General features: G+C 37.7%; 1 protein-coding gene and 1 non-coding gene across 4 annotated transcripts; both read left to right on the plus strand.

Moving 5' to 3' along the window:
* Nucleotides 1-7,951: 7,951 nt before the first annotated feature.
* LOC112087646 lies at nucleotides 7,952-8,059 on the plus strand. Its single transcript, XR_002900192.1, has one exon. It is a non-coding gene; the product is annotated as a small nucleolar RNA R71 (small nucleolar RNA).
* Nucleotides 8,060-10,887: 2,828 nt separating this feature from the next.
* Nucleotides 10,888-13,272, plus strand: LOC18020662 (MD-2-related lipid-recognition protein 3). 3 transcript variants are annotated; one of them, XM_006403336.2, is made up of 4 exons: nucleotides 10,888-11,045; nucleotides 12,379-12,471; nucleotides 12,573-12,742; nucleotides 12,983-13,272. In XM_006403336.2, exons 1-4 carry the CDS (start codon nucleotides 10,946-10,948, stop codon nucleotides 13,091-13,093), a joined length of 474 nt encoding a protein of 157 aa, XP_006403399.1. In that variant the 5' UTR covers nucleotides 10,888-10,945; the 3' UTR covers nucleotides 13,094-13,272. The 3 variants fall into 3 exon arrangements, with proteins under 3 accessions (XP_006403399.1, XP_024013332.1, XP_024013333.1); XM_024157564.1 differs by having other exon boundaries at nucleotides 10,891-11,049; XM_024157565.1 differs by having other exon boundaries at nucleotides 10,891-11,045; nucleotides 12,384-12,471.
* Nucleotides 13,273-22,365: the final 9,093 nt, after the last annotated feature.

Genomic DNA, 22,365 nt, shown 5'->3' on the forward strand with positions numbered 1-22,365 from the left:
ACGAATTCACTGCAACGCTTAAATCAGATTAGAACTAAAAGGGTTTTGGTTTTGGTTTTGGGTTTTTGTTGTCACTAAATCTAAACTAGAAAGCTAAACAAGTAAAAGCAATTGAAAGTGAAAGCAAATAAAAGGAAGTAAAAATCGATTAAACAAAAGCGAATGAAGGCAACTAAATGGCAATTAAACTAGGCGATTGAAAGCAGGTAATAAGCGAATAAAAGCAAATAGAATTGAAGGTACAAAATCGATTGAAACTAGAAGGCTGTAAACAATTAAAGACAAACGTTGGGGCTCAAGGGGTATTCGCAGGGGTTCATGAACTAAGCTATGTCGATTTTAAACAAGTGATAAAGGTAATCAACTACGTATGTTCTAGAACTCGAGGCACGGAAGTATGAATAGCCTACTTTCGCAGCACTAAACAACTATCTCTCGCAACCCTAATCAGTAGGTTTCCACTCTTATTCTGGAAGGGAGAAGATGCAATAGCAGAATAAGACTCATCAACATTCACAACTCAACTACAGGTAGGTTTCCACTCCTATAGAAGAATTGCTCGTTTCACCCTAGTTCAGACAATCAATGAAAGCTTTCGCAACATATCATATCAGATCGGCTTCTAAGTGGCCAGCAAAGAATCACGCAGTAAGATTAAAGGCAAACGAAGAACATCTAGAAGATTATAAATCCTAAATCTATCGATTTATAAGCAAAGACACATGAAATTCCCTTTGAATAATCCCTTTAAACCCAACTGGGTAACTACTCAAACATATTGTAACAAAGCATCATAAACGAAATTGAAAGTGCAGGAAACTAAAGAAAAGAAGGAAGAGAAACGAAGAACAGAGTTGCAGGTGGAGGCGCGATGATGCTCTCCAGCGGCGGCTCCTTCTTTGGGATCGACGGTGGCGGCCTCTAGGGTTCCACACGAGCTCTCTTTCTCTCTCTAAGTTGTCTAAGTTTCGGTCTCTCCTCTCTTTAGAATGGCCTAAAGGGGGTATTTATAGCTTCTGGGTGGTTCTGGACACTTAGGACTTCAAAAATAACGAAAGGAATTGATCTGGGCTTTAATTAAGTCGTCGGAAAAGTAAACGACCAAAGTCCGCGGTCGCGGTGGCTCTACCCGCGGGAAAATGGGTGTTTGCCGCGGTCCCGGCACTTGCTCTCTTCCGGAACTGCATTTTCTGTCATTCTTGCATCGGGAGTATCTGAAGATCTAACCGTTGGATTGTCTCCAAACCAAGTGCATTCGAAAGCTGGTTGGATCCTCTATGTTGTCCCAAATTATGGGGGTGATCAGACGGTGAGAACTTCTTCATCGCTTGTCATACTTCTGACGGTCTGCATTTATCCAAAATTGCTCATTTGTTCCAAATTGCATATCATTTGCCCAATTTTCCTGTAAAATCTTTTGAAACTCTAAAACATTGAAAACACTTTAAAAACCATTGAAAACAGAGTTAAAACACCTGCATAAGATACAATTATGATCCATAAAAGTGGTCAAAATACGGTGTTATCAACTCCCCCAGACTTACCTTTTTGTTTGTCCTCAAACAAACTTAAGTCAGGAAAGAAATTTTTGAAAAATCGCAGGAACTAAACAATATCTCAGTGACCGTCCTGCTAAACCATAACTTATTGTGAAACATCTATTTGGATCTAGTCTAGAAAATTCTCACCAAAATACAAGCAAACTAGTCCGTTAATCCGTCATGCGAAAAATCTACACACTTAGATCTGACTTCCAGTCAACTAGCTCTTAACATTCATTAGAAATCTCGGTGGTTCTCATCAAAGAAAGTCTAGGCAAGGCAATCTAGGCTAGGTGTAAAAAGGGTTATTCTAGGGGTAAGGCTTAAAGTGTTTACGGGTTACCTGAAGATTTGGAGAATGCAAGATATCATGCAAAACCGCAAGAGAGAGTGAAGCTGTTGGTATCCACAGTTTTCAGTCACTTTCTTCTTGCCATAGATTACTGGCCTTCTTCCTCAGGTTCTCTCCTAACTCCCCCAGACTTAGATTTTTGTAAATCTTTCAAAAACATAGCTCTATAAACGCTTATTAGATACTTCTTGCTCCACAAATTTCGACAATCTAGGACTCATTAAGCTTTTTGTTTCCCTCTCTCTTTTCATTCATTCGTTTTTTTTTTTTTTTTTTTTGAAAGAGAAGGAACACCTTTAGATATAGAGTCTTAGAGAGCATGAAATTGCCAGTTAAGATTTGTCTCGTAAAGCTTCTTGAGGTTTCTGATACTCTTCCTTCCCAATTCCATTCACTCTCCTTTGTGAGTGACTGAAAACTGCGTCGCTCCTCTTCTCTCCGACGTTTTTGCACATATCTGCTGATATAAACTAAAGAGAGAATGCACGAGGATTGAAAACAAGGGTTTTGGGTTTAGGGTATGGTACCAGATAAAGATAAACTGGTCATCTAGGACGACAAAGAGTGGTAAAAGTGAGGGTAAAAGACGTCCTAGATGTGTATGTCGATGCCTGCCTAAAATCAATGATGAGAAAATTAAATGTCAATATTAAGGTCAAATAAAATGAGCTAGTATATCCTGTCAGAAAGAATCTCCATGAATAGAAGTCCTCTGGTGGGATTTCGTAATGCAAGTGTTCTAGCTACCGCCTAGTCTAGGCCTAAATCACAAAAAGAGCAAAAAACGAGGAAATAGCGTAGAAGCACACTACTCTAAATTCATCATAGTAATGTTTATTGCGTTCCTGGTTTGAAAACGATTTTTGAAAAACCTTTTTGAAAAATTTTTATGTGTCCAAAACAAACTCAAAACAAATCAAATTTCATTAGTAAAGGATGAACATCCTCCCCCAGACTTATTTCACACTGTCCTCAGTGTGATAAATGTTGGAAAGAATGGTAAAGAAAATAGAAAAATTGAAATGTTTAAGTGAACTTATCGTGTTGGAGAGGGCTGCTCGTCTTTTTTATTTATTCTTCCTTATTGAAAACCTGAAATTAAATGAAACAGAAACAAAGCAATGGAAATAGAAAATAAAGGTCAAAGGGAAATAAATAAAATACCAAGTGGGTTGCCTCCCACTAAGCGCTTGTTTCAAGTCATTAGCTTGACATTGTTTCTCGATTAGACTTAACTGGGGTCGTGACATCCTTTGGTCTCATCATTGGCCGATGATGGATCAATCAAAAACATCACTTCTCTTTCGTCTTCTCTTTCTTCAGCCAGATATGGCTTTACACGCTGTCCATTCACTGTAAATGAGTTTCCGGTTCTGTCCCACAGGACTATGGCTCCATATGGCTTGACTTCCTTTATCGTGAAGGGTCCTGACCATCTTGAACGTAATTTTCCTGGAAAAAGCTTAAGACGAGAATTGAAAAGAAGAACTTTATCGTTAGGAGCAAAAGTTCTATGAATAATCTTCTTATCATGATATGCTTTAGGCTTCTCCTTGTAGATCTTCAAGTTTTCGTAAGCATTGTGTCGGATTTCTTCTAACTCGTGCAGTTGAAGTAGTCTTCTTTCTCCAGCTGTTTTCATGTTCATGTTCATCTCCTTGATAGCCCATTGCGCCTTATACTCGAGTTCTACTGGAAGGTGACATGCTTTTCCATAAACTAGGTTGAATGGTGTTGTTCCTAATAGTGTCTTGAATGCTGTTCGGTATGCCCATAATGCATCGTCAAGCTTGGTAGACCAATCTTTGTGATGAACTGCAGTTGTTTTCTGCAAAATCGACTTGATTTCTCTGTTTGAGATCTCTACTTGACCGCTAGTTTGGGGATGGTATGGGGAAGCAACTTTATGTGTAACTCCATTCTTTCTGAGAAGGTTCTCAAAAACTCTGTTGATGAAATGCGATCCTCCGTCGCTGATCACAATTCTAGGAACTCCAAAACGCGGGAATATAACAGATTTAAACAGCTTCATGACAACTTTTGCATCATTGGTGGGACTAGCGACTGCTTCTACCCACTTAGAGATGTAGTCTACTGCTACTAAGATGTATTGGTTTCCAAAAGAAGTAGGAAAGGGTCCCATAAAATCTATTCCCCAGACATCGAAAATTTCGACTTCGAGAATAAAATTTTGAGGCATCTCATTCCTTTTGCTTATGTTGCCCATCCTCTGGCATTTATCGCATCGCGATATATAAGCTTGAGTGTCTTTGAACAAAGTAGGCCACCAGAAACCAGCTTGTAAGATCTTTGAAGCGGTTTTGAAAGTTGCAAAGTGTCCTGCGTAAGATGAGCTATGGCATCCGAATAAAATTCCTTCCATCTCTTCTTCAGCCACGCACCTTCGGAATAACCCATCTGCACATCTCTTATAGAGATAGGGTTCATCCCAAAAATAATGTCTTATGTCTTTCAGGAACTTTTTCTTCCTATACCCAAAGAATTGTGGTGGTTCTACATCAGCTGCTAGGTAATTTGCTATGTACCTAAACCATGGGGTGTTGAAAGCATCTGCTCTTCGCATTAGTGGACGTGGTGGTGCGGTATTGGCATTGGTGGGGGTTGTATCTATAGCATAGATGTTTTCTTCTGGCAAACTGTCATTTAAAGGCAATCTTTCTTCAACTCGAATTCGTGAAAGATGGTCTGCAACTCCATTATCTGCTCCTTTCCGATCCCGAATTTCGATATCGAATTCTTGCAGTAGGAGGATCCATCTTATCATCCGAGGTTTAGCGTCTTTCTTAGACATTAAATACTTGATTGCAGCATGATCAGTATGAACTATGACCTTAGATCCTACGAGATAAGAACGGAATTTCTCAAATGCAAATACGACAGCCAGAAGTTCTTTCTCTGTTGTAGCATAATTGCATTGAGCTTCGTCTAGAGTTCTGCTTGCGTAGTAGATTACGTGCAGTTTCTTATCTTTTCGTTGGCCAAGCACTGCTCCGACTGCATAGTCACTTGCATCGCACATGATTTCGAACGGGAGTTCCCAATCAGGTGCTTGCACGACTGGAGCAGAGACAAGGGCTTGTTTGATCTTATGAAACGCGGCTAAGCACTCATCATCAAACTCGAAGTTCGTTTCCTTGCAAAGCAAACGCGTAAGAGGTCTAGCTATTTGAGAAAAATCTTTTATGAATCGCCTATAGAATCCTGCGTGTCCTAAGAAACTACGAATTCCTTTTACGTTTGGGGAGGTTGTAGGCTGGTCATGACTTCAATTTTAGCTTTGTCAACTTCAATTCCTTTTCCCGAAATTCTGTGCCCAAGCACGATTCCGTCTTGTACCATGAAGTGACATTTTTCCCAATTTAATACTAAGTGCTTATCTTCACATCTTTGCAAAACTTTACCAAGGTTGCCTAAGCATTTTTCAAAAGAAGATCCATAGACGGAGAAGTCATCCATGAATACTTCCATGAAATCCTCAATAAAATCTGTGAAGATCGATATCATGTACCGCTGGAAGGTAGCAGGTGCATTACAGTCCAAAAGGCATACGTCGGTAAGTGAACGTGCCATATGGACAAGTGAATGTCGTTTTTTCTTGATCCTCCAGTCGAATAGGAATTTAGAAAAATCCGGAGTATCCATCAAGGAAGCAATAATAAGGGTGATTAGCTAATCTTTCTAGCATTTGATCTATGAAGGGAAGTGGAAAATGATCTTTCCTAGTTGCTGCATTCAGTTTCCGGTAATCGATGCACATACGATTTCCAGTTACTGTTCTTGTAGCGATCATTTCATCTTTATCATTTTTAATGACAGTGACTCCTCCTTTCTTCGGAACAACATGAACTGGGCTAACCCAAGTGCTATCTGAGATAGGAAAGATTATTCCAGCTTCTAAAAGCTTCATAATCTCCTTCTTGACAACATCCATGAGATTAGGGTTCAGTCTCCTTTGACTTTCGATTGAGTTTTTAGCATTATCCTCTAGATTAATCTCGTGCATACAAAGATCTGGAGAGATTCCAGGTATGTCATCAAGTGAATATCCTAAGGCTTTTCTATGCTTTCTCAGCTCAGTCAACAGCATTGTGGTTTCTTCTTCCGTCAAACCAGAGTTTATAATGACAGGATAAGTTGAATTTGGTCCAAGGAAAGCGTACTTAAGTCCGACGGGAAGAGGTTTAAGCTCGACTTTAGGGGCTTTAAGCTCACTCCAAGGATCGTTAATTGCTGCAGCAGTGTCTTTAGGAGGTGAAGGAATGTTTGTTTGGTCCTTAAGATCTAGATAGTGAAGAGGTTTGCTATAAGTTTTGGACTTATCAAGCATACGCGCGCATTCACTCGAAATTCCTTCAAGGAAATTGCGTTCATCTTTTGCGGGTGAAAGCGTGACACTTAAAGGGTCATCTAGAAGCAGATAATCATAGACTTCCTCAATAATTCCGTCTAACTCATCAACCCAACAAATTTTGCCATCCAAAGTTGGTTTATCGAAACATTTGTTCATGTCAAACTTCATAACTGAACCAGCTAGATGAAGGTCGATTTTTCCTTCAGGAACATTGATTATGGCTCCGGCTGTAGATAAGAATGGTCTTCCAAGAATAAGTGGATCCTTAGGTTCTTTTTCTAGTTCTAATGGAACATTTTTCGATTTCGACGGGAACATCTACTAGGATACCTACTGGTTGTCTAACAGAACGATCAGCTAATACTAAGGAAATTTTAGTGGGCTTGAAAGTGTGATGTCCTAAACGTTTTGCTACTGAAAGAGGCATCATGTTAATGCTAGATCCAAAATCACAGAGAGCACGCTCAAAAGCTACATCATTGATGGTGCATGAAATTACAAAGCTTCCAGGATCGTTTCTTTTCAGGGATTCGGCTTTGCAGGATAGAACTACATTCATGGGTTATCATCATAACGCCTTCTTCAAGAGTTAAAAAATTTGTTAGAATACCCTTCATGTATTTTCTTAAAGCAGGAATCATAGCACAAGCTTCTACGAAAGGTAATCTCACATTTAATTGATCGATTAGCTCTTTCAGCTTAGCTTTTTCTTTCTCTTTCTTAGGGGCTTTTAAGGCTCTAGGATATGGAGGTTTAGGTTTGTAGACACGAGTTGGTGGAGGTGGAATCAGGTCTTCTCCAAGGATTTCCCGGGATGAATCTTCTCTTACTTCTTCTCCATCCTTTTCTCCTACCACTTCTTTTTCAACATCTTCATTCGTGATTCTTTCTTTTTCTTTCTCCTTTTCCTTACCCTTTTCCTCATCTTCGGGATCTTTAGGAAATTCAGGCTCTTTGTAAGCTAATCCACTCCTAAGTGTGATAGCTTTCACATGATCGGAGGGATCTGCTTCACTTGAGCTTTCGAAAGAATTTTCACTTAGCTCCTCTTCAGAATTTTCTAAATTTATAGAATTAGTTTTGACCATTATGTTAAGGAGGGTATCGGAATCCTTCTGCATCTCTTTTAGTTCAGATCTAAGATCACTAATCTCTTGAGACATAGATTTTTCAAGCTCTAGAATCTTTTTGTTTAGGTTTTCAGCTTCAGAAGAGGGAAAACTAGGATAGGAAAGAGGATTAGATTGAATAGCTGAGATTGGTTCGGAAGGTGGTTTCCAGGCAAGCTCAGAAGACAATTTCCCGCGGTCAGGTGGCTCACGACCACGGTGAAACACGTCTTGGCCGCGGTCAGAACCAGCACGACCGCGGTGAAAGCTTGTTTGGCCGTGGTCCGATTGAACGGACCCGCGGTGATTAGAATCGAATGGAAAGTCTTGAATTTGATAGACTTCTGCAGTGTTAGGCATCCCTTGATCATAAGAATCCATTGGGTTGTTCCAGCCAAAGGTTACTTGATTACCAAAGGTTACTTGATTTCGGATGCTGTTTCCTAAATTTTTAATGAAAACGTGAGCATCTTCTACAGATATAGTTGTGAAATCTCCATTACTTGCTACATCAAAAGAGTGTCGTAACTCTGGAGTTATACCGCGGTAGAAGATACTTAGCAAGTATTCCTCGGCATATCCATGGTGTGGACAATCTCTTTGGTATTCCCTAAATCTTTCCCAAGTATCTAAAAGATCTTCATCTTCTTTTTGTTTATAAGTTCTTATCTTCTTTCTTAAGAGATTTGTACGATTTCTAGTATAAAAACGATTTAGGAAAGCAGTTCTACACGCTGCCCACGTTTTTAGTGAAGCAGGTGGCAAAGATTTTAGCCATTTGCTGGCCTTATCTCTAAGAGAGAATGGGAAAAGACTACACTTGTGGTAATCCCCATTTGCTGTAATGGTTGCACATAATTCTTCGAAAGTCTCGATATGGTCTATCGGGTTTTTGAGTGAATAACCAGAGAATTGATTTTGTTGAACTAAATGGATATGGGGTACCTTAATTTCGGTTTTGCCATCCTCTAGTAAGGCTGGTTGAATAGCTCTTCGATATCCCATGAACTTTTCGAGTGAATCGAAACTTCCAATCAGTTCATCATCATCTTTGTGTTTGACCGATCCGATTAGCTCATTGTCATCATAAATCGGTTCTTCAAACTCGTCATCAGTCAGGTCATCCTCGCTTGGATCACCATCCACACGATTTGGTGGATCACCAAGAGTTCCGGGAACATGTTCCCGGTCTCTCATCTCAGAGAAACCTGAAAAATTCAAAAGAAAAAGTAAAAATAAACAAGTGTTCTAATGGATTTAAGCTGGGATTCGCAACGAAACAAATTTAAGTCCCCGGCAACGGCGCCAAAAACTTGATGCGAGTTTGTAAACGGTGTTTGTTGTTTTCGTTTTACTAAGCTTCAGGTTTTAAATTTATAACCCCTAAATGTCTGCAAGTGCACAGATGTGCGCTGTAGTACTTAGGGTATCGATCCACAGAGACTTAGTTGTTTCAGTACGAATTCACTGCAACGCTTAAATCAGATTAGAACTAAAAGGGTTTTGGTTTTGGTTTTGGGTTTTTGTTGTCACTAAATCTAAACTAGAAAGCTAAACAAGTAAAAGCAATTGAAAGTGAAAGCAAATAAAAGCAAGTAAAAATCGATTAAACAAAAGCGAATGAAGACAACTAAATGGCAATTAAACTAGGCGATTGAAAGCAGGTAATAAGCGAATAAAAGCAAATAGAATTGAAGGTAAAAACCGATTGAAACTAGAAGGCTGTAAACAATTAAAGACAAACGTTGGGGCTCAAGGGGTATTCGCAGGGGTTCATGGACTAAGCTATGTCGATTTTAAACAAGTGATAAAGGTAATACTCTACGTATGTTCTAGAACTCGAGGCACGGAAGTATGAATAGCCTACTTTCGCAGCACTAAACAACTATCTCTCGCAACCCTAATCAGTAGGTTTCCACTCTTATTCTGGAAGGGAGAAGATGCAATAGCAGAATAAGACTCATCAACATTCACAACTCAACTACAGGTAGGTTTCCACTCCTATAGAAGAATTGCTCGTTTCACCCTAGTTCAGACAATCAATGAAAGCTTTCGCAACATATCATATCAGATCGGCTTCTAAGTGGCCAGCAAAGAATCACGCAGTAAGATTAAAGGCAAACAAAGAACATCTAGAAGATTATAAATCCTAAATCTATCGATTCATAAGCAAAGACACATGAAATTCCCTTTGAATAATCCCTTTAAACCCAACTGGGTAACTACTCAAACATATTGTAACAAAGCATCATAAACGAAATTGAAACTGCAGGAAACTAAAGAAAAGAAGGAAGAGAAACGAAGAACAGAGTTGCAGGGGGAGGCGCGATGATGCTCTCCAGCGGTGGCTCCTTCTTTGGGATCGACGGTGGCGGCCTCTAGGGTTCCACACGAGCTCTCTTTCTCTCTCTAAGTTGTCTAAGTTTCGGTCTCTCCTCTCTTTAGAATGACCTAAAGGGGGTATTTATAGCTTCTGGGGTGGTTCTAGACACTTAGGGCTTCAAAAATAACGAAAGGAATTGATCTGGGCTTTAATTAAGTCGTCGGAAAAGTGAACGACCAAAGTCCACGGTCGCGGTGGTCTACCCGCGGGAAAATGGGTGTTTGCCGCGCTCCCGACACTTGCTCTCTTCCGGAACTGCATTTTCTGTCATTCTTGCATCGGGAGTATCTGAAGATCTAACAGTTGGATTGTCTCCAAACCAAGTGCATTAGAAAGCTGGTTGGATCCTCTGTGTTGTCTCAAATGTTGGGGGTGATCAGACGGTGAGAAGGTCTTCATCGCTTGTCATACTTCTGACGGTCTGCATTTATCCAAAATTGCTCATTTGTTCCAAATTGCATATCTTTTGCCCAAGTTTTTTGTAAAGTCTTTTGAAACTCTAAAACATTGAAAACACTTTAAAAACATTGAAAACAGAGTTAAAACACCTGGATAAGACATTATTATAATCCATAAAAGTGGTCAAAATACGGTGTTATCACTTGATTAGGTGTTTAACAAAGAGATTATTGTCATGAGAATAAATTAATCTGATTTAGAAGTCTAGATTAAAAAATTGCAAGTGTCGCATTATTTGCTTAGCATCTTTTGTTTGCTTTGTTCTTAGTTATTGCTTGCTTCTTGTTTGTTTTATGTTTTAGATTACTTAGTCACCAAGCTTTTTCATTAGACTTGGATTAAGAAATGATCTTTGTAGTTCTAGTGCTAGACATCTCCATTTGAATTGATATCTCAAATACTACAATGATATGAGTAGTTTGGATTTGAACCTAAAAGTTCCTACTATCAAAATTCTATTGTGAATAATAAGAAATCATCTTCTCTACAGATTAAAGGCATATCAACACTCAATATTACCTTAATTAACCTAACCTTTATTTAAGAATACTTTGCTTTAAGCTTCAATAAATCTATGACTTCAACTTTACAATATCATTTATGGCCGATCCACTAATTTAGGAAAATAATAATTTATGGACTATAAAAGAGTACTAGGCATGGATGAACTTGGCATAACACATGTAACAAACCAATCTGAAAAAAGTGTTTTCCTCTATTAGGAAATCCATGGCGATATCTTATGTTCACCCTCTTCTTCTTCTTCTCCTCGCATCACTCTTCTTTTTACCTGCTTTTGGCGACTTAATTGATTTTAGATACTGCAACAGTAAGTATAGACTTTTTAGTTGTTCTTTAATTTTTGTGCGTTATTATAAAATATGTAGAACAGCTATTCTTATTATAGTTGATAAACCAATTCAATAATAATTGTACGAATATAGGCATTGTTTTCCAAATCTCCATAGATGTTTAACATCCTGTGCTTGTATCCAACAAACTTAAATATTTCTGAAATAGTCGGTAATTTCTAGTTGAATCAGTATAAACCTGATTTTGTAATCCGTGCGTTGGATCTATCCGGATTATAAAAAAGCCAATATAATTTCGGGAGAGCGGTTGATTTCCACAACCAACTTTCGTAGTTATTTGTTGTGAATTGGGATGAACTTTGAAGCATAAAATCAAGGAAGAAAACGATTGTAGAGTAAACACATTTTTGCCTAAGGTTTTTTTATCATTAATTTAGTTAATAAATCATACCAAATTCTAAAAACCTTTTATACATATAAGTTTCTAAATTCCGATATAACTAGACATATTTCATTTTAAAACAAAAAATATCTATATATTTATTTGTGTAGTGATTTGCTTACGTGTCGCGCTCACAGAGAGTTTCACGGTCTTTCGCTTACGTATCAGCTCCATAATGTGTCAGCTGCAAAAAGACTGTTTAACCTCATTTTGCAATTACGTGTCATTTTTTATTGGTTCTTATTTGATGATGTGTAAAAAAACTTAAAACAAACCGGTCTAAATTATTATGATTTAATGCTTAATCATGTAGTCAATTAAACTATTTTAAAAATTTTATAAAACCGAAATTTATTAAAAAACTAACAAAAAAGTATTTTTAAAAAAAAACACAAAAAACGTTTTTAAAAAAAAAAATACACAAAATGGAATATATATCTCTTAGTAATTAATATTTTTATATTTTCAAAATTTAGAAAAAAATTAACAAAAATATTAAAAGAAACAAAAAATGGAATATATTTAAAAAGTAACGGAATGTCATTTTAAAAATCAACTACTTTTCTCTAATTCTCTCACAACTTTTAAAATTGTCTAACATCTTCTTTCTTCTTCATTCTAACTAAGAATTCATAGTCATCAGTTAAACATATACCAATGAATTTTTTTTAAAAAATATTAACATGTACTATATAACCTTATATAAATCTGTACATATCGTTGTTCTACTTTTGTAGCTGTCAACAACCGTTTTTCAAATTTAATAAAACAAAAAATTTGATAAAACATTAAAATATAAGAAAATCTAACAAACAAAAAAAATAAATCCAAATTATATTAAATTTTTAAATAATTATATTAGTTCGCGCAAAGCGCAGGAAAATTCACTAGTATATATATTGTCGTAGAAAAGGGATACAAGTTCGGTAACATGACTCGTGTGGAAGTCTCTCCTACGGACCCTCAATATATTCTCATATACGGTTCTACAAGTAATACAAGTACGTACCTAATATTCCAATATTTTAACTCTATTAAATTTGTATTAATACGGCAATACATTATCAATAACGTTTTCTTTTGTGTGTGTGTGTGTGTACAGGCCAAAGGCTCCTCGATGGTGCTTTAGATTTGTCCCTTGTAATTGACCAATTTCGATTTCGTATAATGAGGGAGACGGACCTCCGTGGAGTGTTGTGGGATCAATGGCCTCTTGAACCTGGCAAAGACTTTCTGATAAGAGTTTGGAGAGACAAGTATTTGCGGTTTTTTGTAAGTTTTTTTACACGTTTTTCAGAGATCCAATTTCAAAAAGAACTCTAACAATACTAGGTGAATTAAAACTAATGAATTTATAAATACTCGAACTTTAATGTAGCTTAATAGACTTTTTTGTCAACATGCAGAAAAAAAAATTTATACTTTGTTGTTGATTAAAATATAAAGCCATCACTTTTTTTTTGGTTTTGCATAACACTAATTGTTTTGTTTTTGTTTAATAAACTTGTGAAGGATAAGTACATGAGTATCCTAACATTGTTTAGTGACTACGAAGGCTCTGGCAAGCTTAAAGAACAAATGTGTATCAAATTCAAGTTACCTCCTCCAACTCCTACAACGTGAAAAATATGTTTTCTAGTCCTTATCTGACTTCCCCTAATTACGTACACTATTGTTTTTCCTTATCATTTTCTGTGAAGAAATAAAACGAAACCATTAACCGGTATCGATATATATGTTGTAATTTTGGTTTGATTTCTATGTACGCAGATGTCATTGGTTTTCCGTATAGTACCAAACGGATATATTGTAAAACCTAGTTATTGTTTTATATGGCTAGTATGAGCCGTATCAAAACAAGATTTTATCTTTTATGTAATATGTTTCGTTTCAAAGTTGTTGTAAAAGACTGCTATGCCTTATTGTAACAAACAAGACTTGCTGGGAAAAGTGGGACATGTACCTATATGTTGTCCTATTCCTCGAAATGTCACTTTGGAACCGGCAAGATGCCAGTCTTTTCCTTTCATCTTGAAGCGAATGTCACTTTGGAACCGGCAACATACCCTACTTGAGTCAACAAAGAACAAAGAGTCTGATACCATATTACTTTTTTGGTTGTCTCGTACTGTTTTTATTTTCTTTGAATAGAATGTAAAACTAATTCAGAAAATGGTCATCTTACAATCGTTTTGAGCGATTGAGCATATAAAAGAAACTTATTTACATCTTTTAAACTATTAATGACTAGCAAACCAGAGTTCCATGCACTCATTGTATCGCAAATCCCCCATCTCTCGAATAGAAGATATCCCATATATTCCTCATAATTTGGATAATGTGTCATGCTTGTGTAGGAGTATCACCATGTTTCCTCTCATTCTGTTCTCGCCAAATTGAGTATAAGGTAGCCTGGAAGACATACCTTAGATGAAACGAGATGCCTTCCTTTGATTAGTGTCGACAAGAAGCTCCAATAGATGTAATCTTGTTTCCAAAGGCTCATTACACAGAGCATGATAAATGTGCCACAAATTCCCATCTGATCACCAGTCGAAAGACTATTTTGAGCATCAAACCAAGCAAAAATTGTATATAAGAGTAGCATAACGAAACAACACTCTTTTATACCAAGACATTTGATGCGGTGGGTAATGAACTACAACATGTTTTACCCTAAAATAAAGCTGCTAGTGCACAGCAAACCCAATAGTACATAAGGATCAAATCTTACAAGGATTTGAGTGCTGGCAATTTCTATTGGATTCTAATACTATTCTTTTTTTTTTGTTGTCAACGGTATTCTAATACTATTCTAAACTTAATCGAGTAAGAGGGCTTTTGTTTCATGATTTTATTGCCAGATTGAAAGTAAACTAATTAAGCAGAAAGAAAAGCAAGTAAGCAAGCAAAATAATTAGCAGATTGATGTAAAATAATTAATTCATGGATATACGACTAACCTATTGTTGTAATTCTAATTAACTATTGACTATCTTCTGGACCAGTTCTTAGTCTCTGGACGCACAGGAGACAACACGACTCTAAATTCGATATTAATAATATTCATGTACTTGTCCATGAAACAACACAATTCTTAACCAGTTTAAGCGAACATACATCAATAATAAGAATGAAAGAAAGAACCATCTAATAAGCTTGATATCCTAATCTAAAATCCTAGATGTTGATTGATCCAGGAGAACCCTTTAGATGGCCCTATACTCAACAAAAAAACTACTCAGACATAGCTGAGCTTAACATCATCAATGGTTTTAAAAGAAAGTAATAAAGTAAAAGAAAAGAGATGAAGAAAATATTTTTTTATTGAAGAGCAGAGTGGCAAGAAAAGTTCCATACAAAGCAATTAAATCTAAGAAAAATAGAGCCGGAAGAAGTTGTTCTCTCTCTAAAGCATTAAAGAGATATTTAAGAAAGACCTAACAAACATGTATTTACAGTCTTCAATCTCTGGGAGACTTCTAGGGTTTCGAGAAAAAAAGTCGGTGTAACTCTCGGGATCAAAATGGGCAAGTTAGGCCGAGCTAGGTTGGTCGTGGGTGCGTCTTCCTTTGCCATGGGTGTGGTAGCTTGAGCCACGTGATGCTGAGAGAATCAAGAGTTTCTTATAGCTTCACGTTTTTTATAACACTGTATATTGACCACTTTTATGGATCATAATGATGTCTTATGCAGGTGTTTTAACTCTGTTTTCAAAGGTTTTTAAGCTGTTTTCAATGTTTTAGAGTTTCAAAAGATTTTTCAGAAAACGTGGGCAAAAGATATGCAATTTATAACAAATGAACAATTGTGGATAAATGCAGATCGTCAGAAGTATGGCAAGCGATGAAGACCTCTATGTTGTCACCCCAAAATTTGTGACAACATAGAGGATACAACCAGCTTTCTAATGCACTTGATTTGAAGACAATCCAACGGTTAGATCTTCAGATACCCCTGATGCAATAAAGACAGAAAGTGCAGATATGAAAGAGAGCATGAGCCGGGACCGAGGCCAAAAGCTATTTCCCCGCAAGTAGAAGCACTGCGACTGCAGCCAGAACATGTTCACTTCTCAGACGACCCAATTAAAGACCAAGTCGATTCCTTTTATTTTTTTTGAAGCCCTAAGTCCAGGACAACTCCAGAAGCTATAAATACCCTCTTTAAGTCATTCTAAAGAGAGAGATCGAAGGAGAGACAGACTTAGAGAGAGAGAGAGAGAGAGAGAGAGAGAGAGATATTTTCGTGCCTCACAAACCCTAGGAGCCACCATCTTCGAAGAGGAGCCGTCGAGGAGAGCATCATCACGCCTCCATCTGTGACTCTGTTCTTCGTTCTTCTTCTCTGTTTTCTTTAATTTACTGCAACTTTCAATACTTCTTGATGATTGTTTACAATATGTTTGAGTAGTTTCCCAGTTAAGTTTAAAGGGATTGTTCAAAGGGAATTTTGTGTGTCTTATCTATGAATCGATATATTTAGGATTTATAATCTTCAAGATATTCTTCGTTTGCCTTTGATTTTACTGCATGATTCTCTGCTGGTCACTTTGAAGCCGATCTGATATGATTTGTTGCGAAAGCTTTCATTCATTATCTTGGTCAATTATTGCATCTACTCCGTTCCAGGATCAGAGTGGAAACCTACTGATAAGGGTTGCGAGAGATAGTTGTTTAGTGCTGCGATAGTAGGCTATTCATACCACCATGCCTCGAGTTGTAGAACATATGTAGTTGATTACCTTTATCATATGCTTAAATTCGAAATAGGTTTAGTCCATGAATCCCTGCGAAACCCTTAAGCCCAGCGTTAGTTTTCCATTGTTTACAGCATTTGCTTTTCATTCGATTTTTCCTTGCTTTCATTCGCCTTCGATTTTAATTACTTTTTTTATTTTCCTTCACTGCTTTAATTTTCAATTGCTTCTACTTGCTTTCTAGTTTAGATTTAGTGACAACCAAAACCCAAAACCAAAACCTGTTTAGTTCTAGTCTGATTTAAGCATTAGCGTGAATTCGTACTGAAACAACTAAGTCTCTATGGATTGATACCCTAAGAACTACAGCGCACATCTGTGCACTTGCAGACATTTAGGGGTTAAAAATTTTAAATCTGAAGCTTAGTAAAACCGACCAACACCCCGTTTACAATCGCATCAAGTTTTTGGCGCTGTTGCCGGGGACTTTGATTTGTTTCATTGCGAATTCCAGCTTAAATCCATTAGAACACTTGTTTACTTTTACGTTTTCTTTTGGTTTTTTCAGGTTTCTCAACAATGTGAGACCGGGAACATGTTCCCGGGACTCTCGGTGATCCACCATATGGTGTGGATGGTGACCGGATCGAAGATCACCTGAGCGACGATGAGTTCGATGATCCGATCGATAATGATGATGAGCTAATCGGATTAGCAAGACGTGAGGATGATGAAGAACTAATTGGAAGCATCGACTCACTCGAAAAGTTCCTGGGAGATCGAAGAGCTATTCAACCAGCCTTACCAGAGGATGGTAAAACTGAAATCAAGGTACCCTACATCCACCTAGTTCTACAAAATCAATTTTATGGCTATTCATCCAAACACCCGATATACCATATCGAGACCTTCGAAGAATTATGTGCAATCATTACAGAAAATGGGGATTATCGTAAGTGTAGTCTTTTCCCATTCTCTTTGAGACACAATGCCAGCAAATGGCTAAAATCTTTATAACGTCGGCAGTGTGTAGAACGGCTTTCCTAAATCGCATTTACACTAGAAATCGTTCCAAGATAAGAACTTTTGAACAGAAACAAGATGAAGATATTTTAGATGCTTGGAAAAGATTTAGAGAATCCAAAGTGATTGTCCACACCACGGATATTCCACCGAATACCTTATGGGTATCTTCTATTGAGGCGTAACTCAAGAATTGCAACATTATTTCGACACCGCAAGTAATGGAGACTTCTCAACTAGATTTGTAGAAGATGCTCGTGTTTTCATCAATAATCTCCCAAACAGTATCCGCAATCAAGCAATCTTTGGCAAGTCTGCACTTCCTGAGAAGAAAGAAGAGATCTCGGAAGTTATGAATTGTCTCCATCAGATAATGAGTCAACATGGATTGCAACAGCCAAACAAGGTACACGATACATGTAACTTTGATGGTTGGAACAACCCAATGAATTCTTATAATCAAGAGATGATGAACACTGCAGAAGTCTATCAAATTCAAGATTTTTCTTTCGCACCTGATCTCCATGGGTCCACTCTTTCGGACTGCGGAAAACATACATTCACCACGGTCGTGACGATGCTGACCGCGGCCAAGATCCGTTCTACCATGGTCTCGAGTCATACGACTGCGGAATACACTCTTCCGAACAAATCTGGGCTGTTGAATCTAATTCCAATCCCTATCCTAGTTTTTCCTCTTCTGAAGCTGAAAATCTGAACAAAAGAATTCTAGAGCTTGGAAAATCTAAGTCTAGGGAAATCAGTGATCTTAGCTCTGAAAAGAAAAAGATGCAAGAAGATTTAAATGAAAAATTTTCCACCCTCCTTAGTCTGATGATCAAAGATAAGTCTAAGAACATAGATAATTCCGAGGAAGAACCAAGTGAAAGTTCTTTCGAAAGCTCAAGCAAAGCCGACCCCTCCGGTCATGTGAAAGCTATCACACTTAGGAGCGGATTAGCTTACAAAGAGCCTGAATTTCCTAAAGATCCTGAAGATGAAGAAAAAGGTAAGGAAAATGAAAAAAAGAAGGAAGAATCACGGTAGAAGACGTTGAAAAAGAAGTGGTAGGAGAGAAGGATGAAGAAGAAGTAAGAGAAGATACATCCCGAGAAACCCTCGGAGAAGATCCGATTCCACCTCCACTAGCTCGTGTCTACAAACCTAAACCTCCATATCCTAGAGCCTTAAGAGCCCCAAAGAAGGAGAAAGAAAAAGCTAAGCTGAAAGAGTTGATCGATAAATTAAATGTGAGATTACATTTCGTAGAAGCTTGTGCTATGATTTCCTCTTTAAGAAAATACATGAAGGGTATTCTTAAAAATTCTTTAACTCTTAAAGAAGGCGTTATGAAGATAACCCATGAATGTAGTTATATCCTGAAAAGCCGGATTCCTCAAAAGAAAAATGATCCTGGGAGCTTTGTACTTTCCTGCACTATCAACAATGTAGCTTTTGAGCGCGCTCACTGTGATTTACGATCGAGCATAAACATAATGCCTATTTCAGTAGCAAAACGTTTAGGACATCACACTTTCGAGCCCACTAAAATTTCCTTAGTATTAGCTGATCGTTCCGTTAGACAACCTGTAGGTATCTTAATAGATGTTCCCGTCGAAATAAAAAAAAAGTTCCATACCAACTGATTTCGTAGTTCTAGAACTAGAAAGAGAACCTAAGAATCTCCTTATTCTGGGATGACCATTTCTATCTACAGAAAGAGCCATAATCAATGTTCCTGAAGGAAAAATTGACCTTCATTTAGCCAGTCTAGTTATGCAATTTGACATGACAAAAGTTTCGATAAACCGACTTTGGATGGCAAAATTATTGAGGAAGTCTATGAAGATTTACTTCTCGACGACCCTTTAAGTGTCACACTTTCACCCACAAAAGATGAACGCAATTTCCTTGAAGAATTTTTGAGTGAATGCGCGCGAATGCTTGATAAGTCTGAAACTTATAGGAAGCCTCTAAACTATCTGAATCTTGAAGACTAAACAAACATTCCTACACCTCCTAAAGACACTTCCGCAGCAATTAATGATCCTTTGAGCGAGCTCAAAGCTCCTAAAGTCGAGCTTAAACCTCTTCCTGTCGGACTTAAGTACGCTTTCCTTGGACCAAATTCTACTTATCATGTCATTATAAATTCTCATGTTTGACAGAAGAAGAAACCAAAATGCTGTTGTCTGAACTGAGAAAGCATAGAAAAGCCTTGGGATATTCACTTGATGACATACCTGGAATCTATCCAGATATTTGTATGCACAAGATTAATCTAGAGGATAATGCTAAAAACTTAATCGAAAGTCAAAGGAGACTAAACCCTAATCTCATGGATGTTGTCAAGAAGGAGATTATGAAGCTTTTAGAAGCTGGAATAATATTTCCTATCCCAGTTCATGTTGTCCCGAAGAAAGAAGGAGTCACTGTCGTTAAAAACGATAAAGATGAGATGATCGCTACAAGAACAGTCACTCGACATTGTATGTATATCAATTACCAAAAAGTGAATGCAGCAACTAGAAAAGATCATTTTCCACTTCCCATCGTAGATCAAATGCTAGAAAGGTTAGCTAATCACCCCTACTATTGCTTCCTTGATGTATACTCCGGATTTTTGCAAATTCCTATTCGACCGGAGGATAAAAAAAAATGACATTCACTTATCCATATGGCACGTTCGCTTACCGACGTATGCCTTTTGGATTGTGTAATGCACCTGCTACCTTCCAGCAGTGCATGATGTCGATCTTCACAGACTTTATCGAAGATTTCATGGAAGTATTCATGGACAATTTCTCGGTCTATGGATCTGATTTTGAAAAATGCATAGCCAACCTTGGTAAAGTTCAGCAAAGATGTGAAGATAAGCACTTAGTATTAAATTGGGAAAAATGTCACTTCATCGTACGAGACGTAATCGTGCTTGGGCACAGGATTTCAGGAAAAGGAATTGAATTTGACAAAGCAAAAATTGAAGTCATGACAAGCCTACAACCCCCAACAAATGTGAAAGGAATTCGTAGTTTCTTAGCACACACAGGATTCTATAGGCGTTTCATAAAAGATTTTTCTCAAATAGCAAGATCTCTTACGCGTTTGCTTTGCAAAGAAACGAATTTCGAGTTTCATGATGAGTGCTTAGCCACGTTTCATAAATTCAAAGAAGCCCTTGTCTCCGCTCCAGTCGTGCAAGAACCTGATTAGGAACTCCCATTCGAAATCATGTGCGATGCAAGTGACTATGCAGTCGGAGCAGTTCTTGGCCAACAAAAAGATAAGAAATTGCACGTAATCAACTACGGAACCAGAACTCTAGACGAAACTCAGTGCAATTATGCAACAACAGAAAAGGAACTTCTAGCTGTCGTATTTGCATTTGAGAAATTCTGTTCTTATCTCGTAGGATCTAAGGTTATAGTTCATACTCATCATGCTGCAATTAAGTATTTGCTGTCTAAGATAGACGCTAAACCTTGGTTGATAGGATGGATCCTCCTACTGCAAGAATTCGACATCGTAATTCGAGATCGGAAAGGAGCAGATAATGGAGTCGCAGACCATCTTTCACATATTCGAGTTGAAGAAATATTGCTTTTAAATGATAGTTTGCCAGAAGAAAACATCTATGCAATAGATACAACCCCCACCAATGCTGATTCGGCACAACCAAGGCAACTCATGTGAGGATCAGATGCTTTTAACACACCATGGTTTAGGCACATAAGAATTACCTAGCAGCTGACGTAGAACCACCACAAATTTTTGGATATAGGAAGAAGAAGTTTCTGCGAGACGTAAGACGTTATTTTTGGGATGAACCCTATCTCTACAAGAGATGTGCTGATTGTTTATTCCGAATATGCGTGGCTGAAGAAGAGATGGAAGGAATTTTATTCAGATGCCATGGCTCGTCTTACGCATGACACTTCGCAACCTTCAAAACCGTTTCAAAAACCTTACAAGCAGGTTTTTGGTGGTCTACCTTGTTCAAAGATACTCAAGCTTATATATCGTGATAAATGTCAGAGGATGGGCAACATAAGCAAAAAGAATGAGATGCCTCAAAATTTTATTCTCGAAGTTGAAATTTTCGATGTCTAGGGAATAGATTTTATGGGACCATTTCCTACTTCTATTGGAAACCGATACATCTTAGTAGCAGTAGACTACGTATCTAAGTGGGTGGAAGCAGTCACTAATTTCACCAATGATGTGAAAGTCGTCATGAAGCTGTTTAAATCTGTAATCTTCCCGCGTTTTGGAGTTCCTAGAATTGTTATAAGCGATGGTGGATCGCATTTCATCAACAAGGTTTTCGAAAATCTTCTAAGAAAGAATGGAGTTACGCATAAACTTGTTTCTCCATACCATCCCCAAACTAGCGGTCAAGTAGAAATCTCAACAGAGAAATCAAGTCGATTTTGCAGAAAACAACTGCAGTTCAACGCAAGGATTGGTCTACCAAGCTTGACGATGCATTATGGGCATGTCGAACATCATTCAAGATGCCGTTAGAAACAACACCATTCAACCTAGTTTACGGAAAAGCATGTCACCTTCCAGTAGAATGTGAGTATAAAGCGCAATGGGCTATCAAGGAGATGAACATGAACTTGAAAACAGCTGGAGAAAGAAGACTACTTCAACTTCACGAGTTAGAAGAAATCCGACACAATGATTACGAAAAATCTAAGAACTACAAAGAGAAGACTAAAGCATATCATGATAAGAAGATTATTCATAGAACTTTGCTCCTAACGATAAAGTTCTTCTTTTCAATTCTCGTCTTAAGCTTTTTCCAGGAAAGTTACGTTCAAGATGGTCTGGACCCGTCACGATAAAGGAAGTCAAACCATACGGAGCCATAGTCCTGTGGGACAGAACCAGAAACTCATTTACAGTGAATGGACAGCGTGTAAAGCCATATATGGCTGAAGAAAGAGAAGACGAGATAGAAGTGATGTCTTTGATTGATCCATCATCGGCCAATGATGAGATCAAGGAGTGTCATGACACTGGTTAAGTCTGATTGAGCAACAATGTCAAGCTAACGACTTGAAACAAGCGCTTAGTGGGAGGCAACCCACTTGGTAATTTTATTTATTTCCCTTTGACCTTTATTTTCTATTTTACTGCTTTGTTTTTGTTTCATTTACTTTCAGGT

The sequence above is a fragment of the Eutrema salsugineum genome, unplaced genomic scaffold (genome assembly GCF_000478725.1).
Source record: "Eutrema salsugineum unplaced genomic scaffold, Eutsalg1_0 scaffold_17, whole genome shotgun sequence".
Taxonomy (NCBI): Eukaryota; Viridiplantae; Streptophyta; class Magnoliopsida; order Brassicales; family Brassicaceae; genus Eutrema; species Eutrema salsugineum.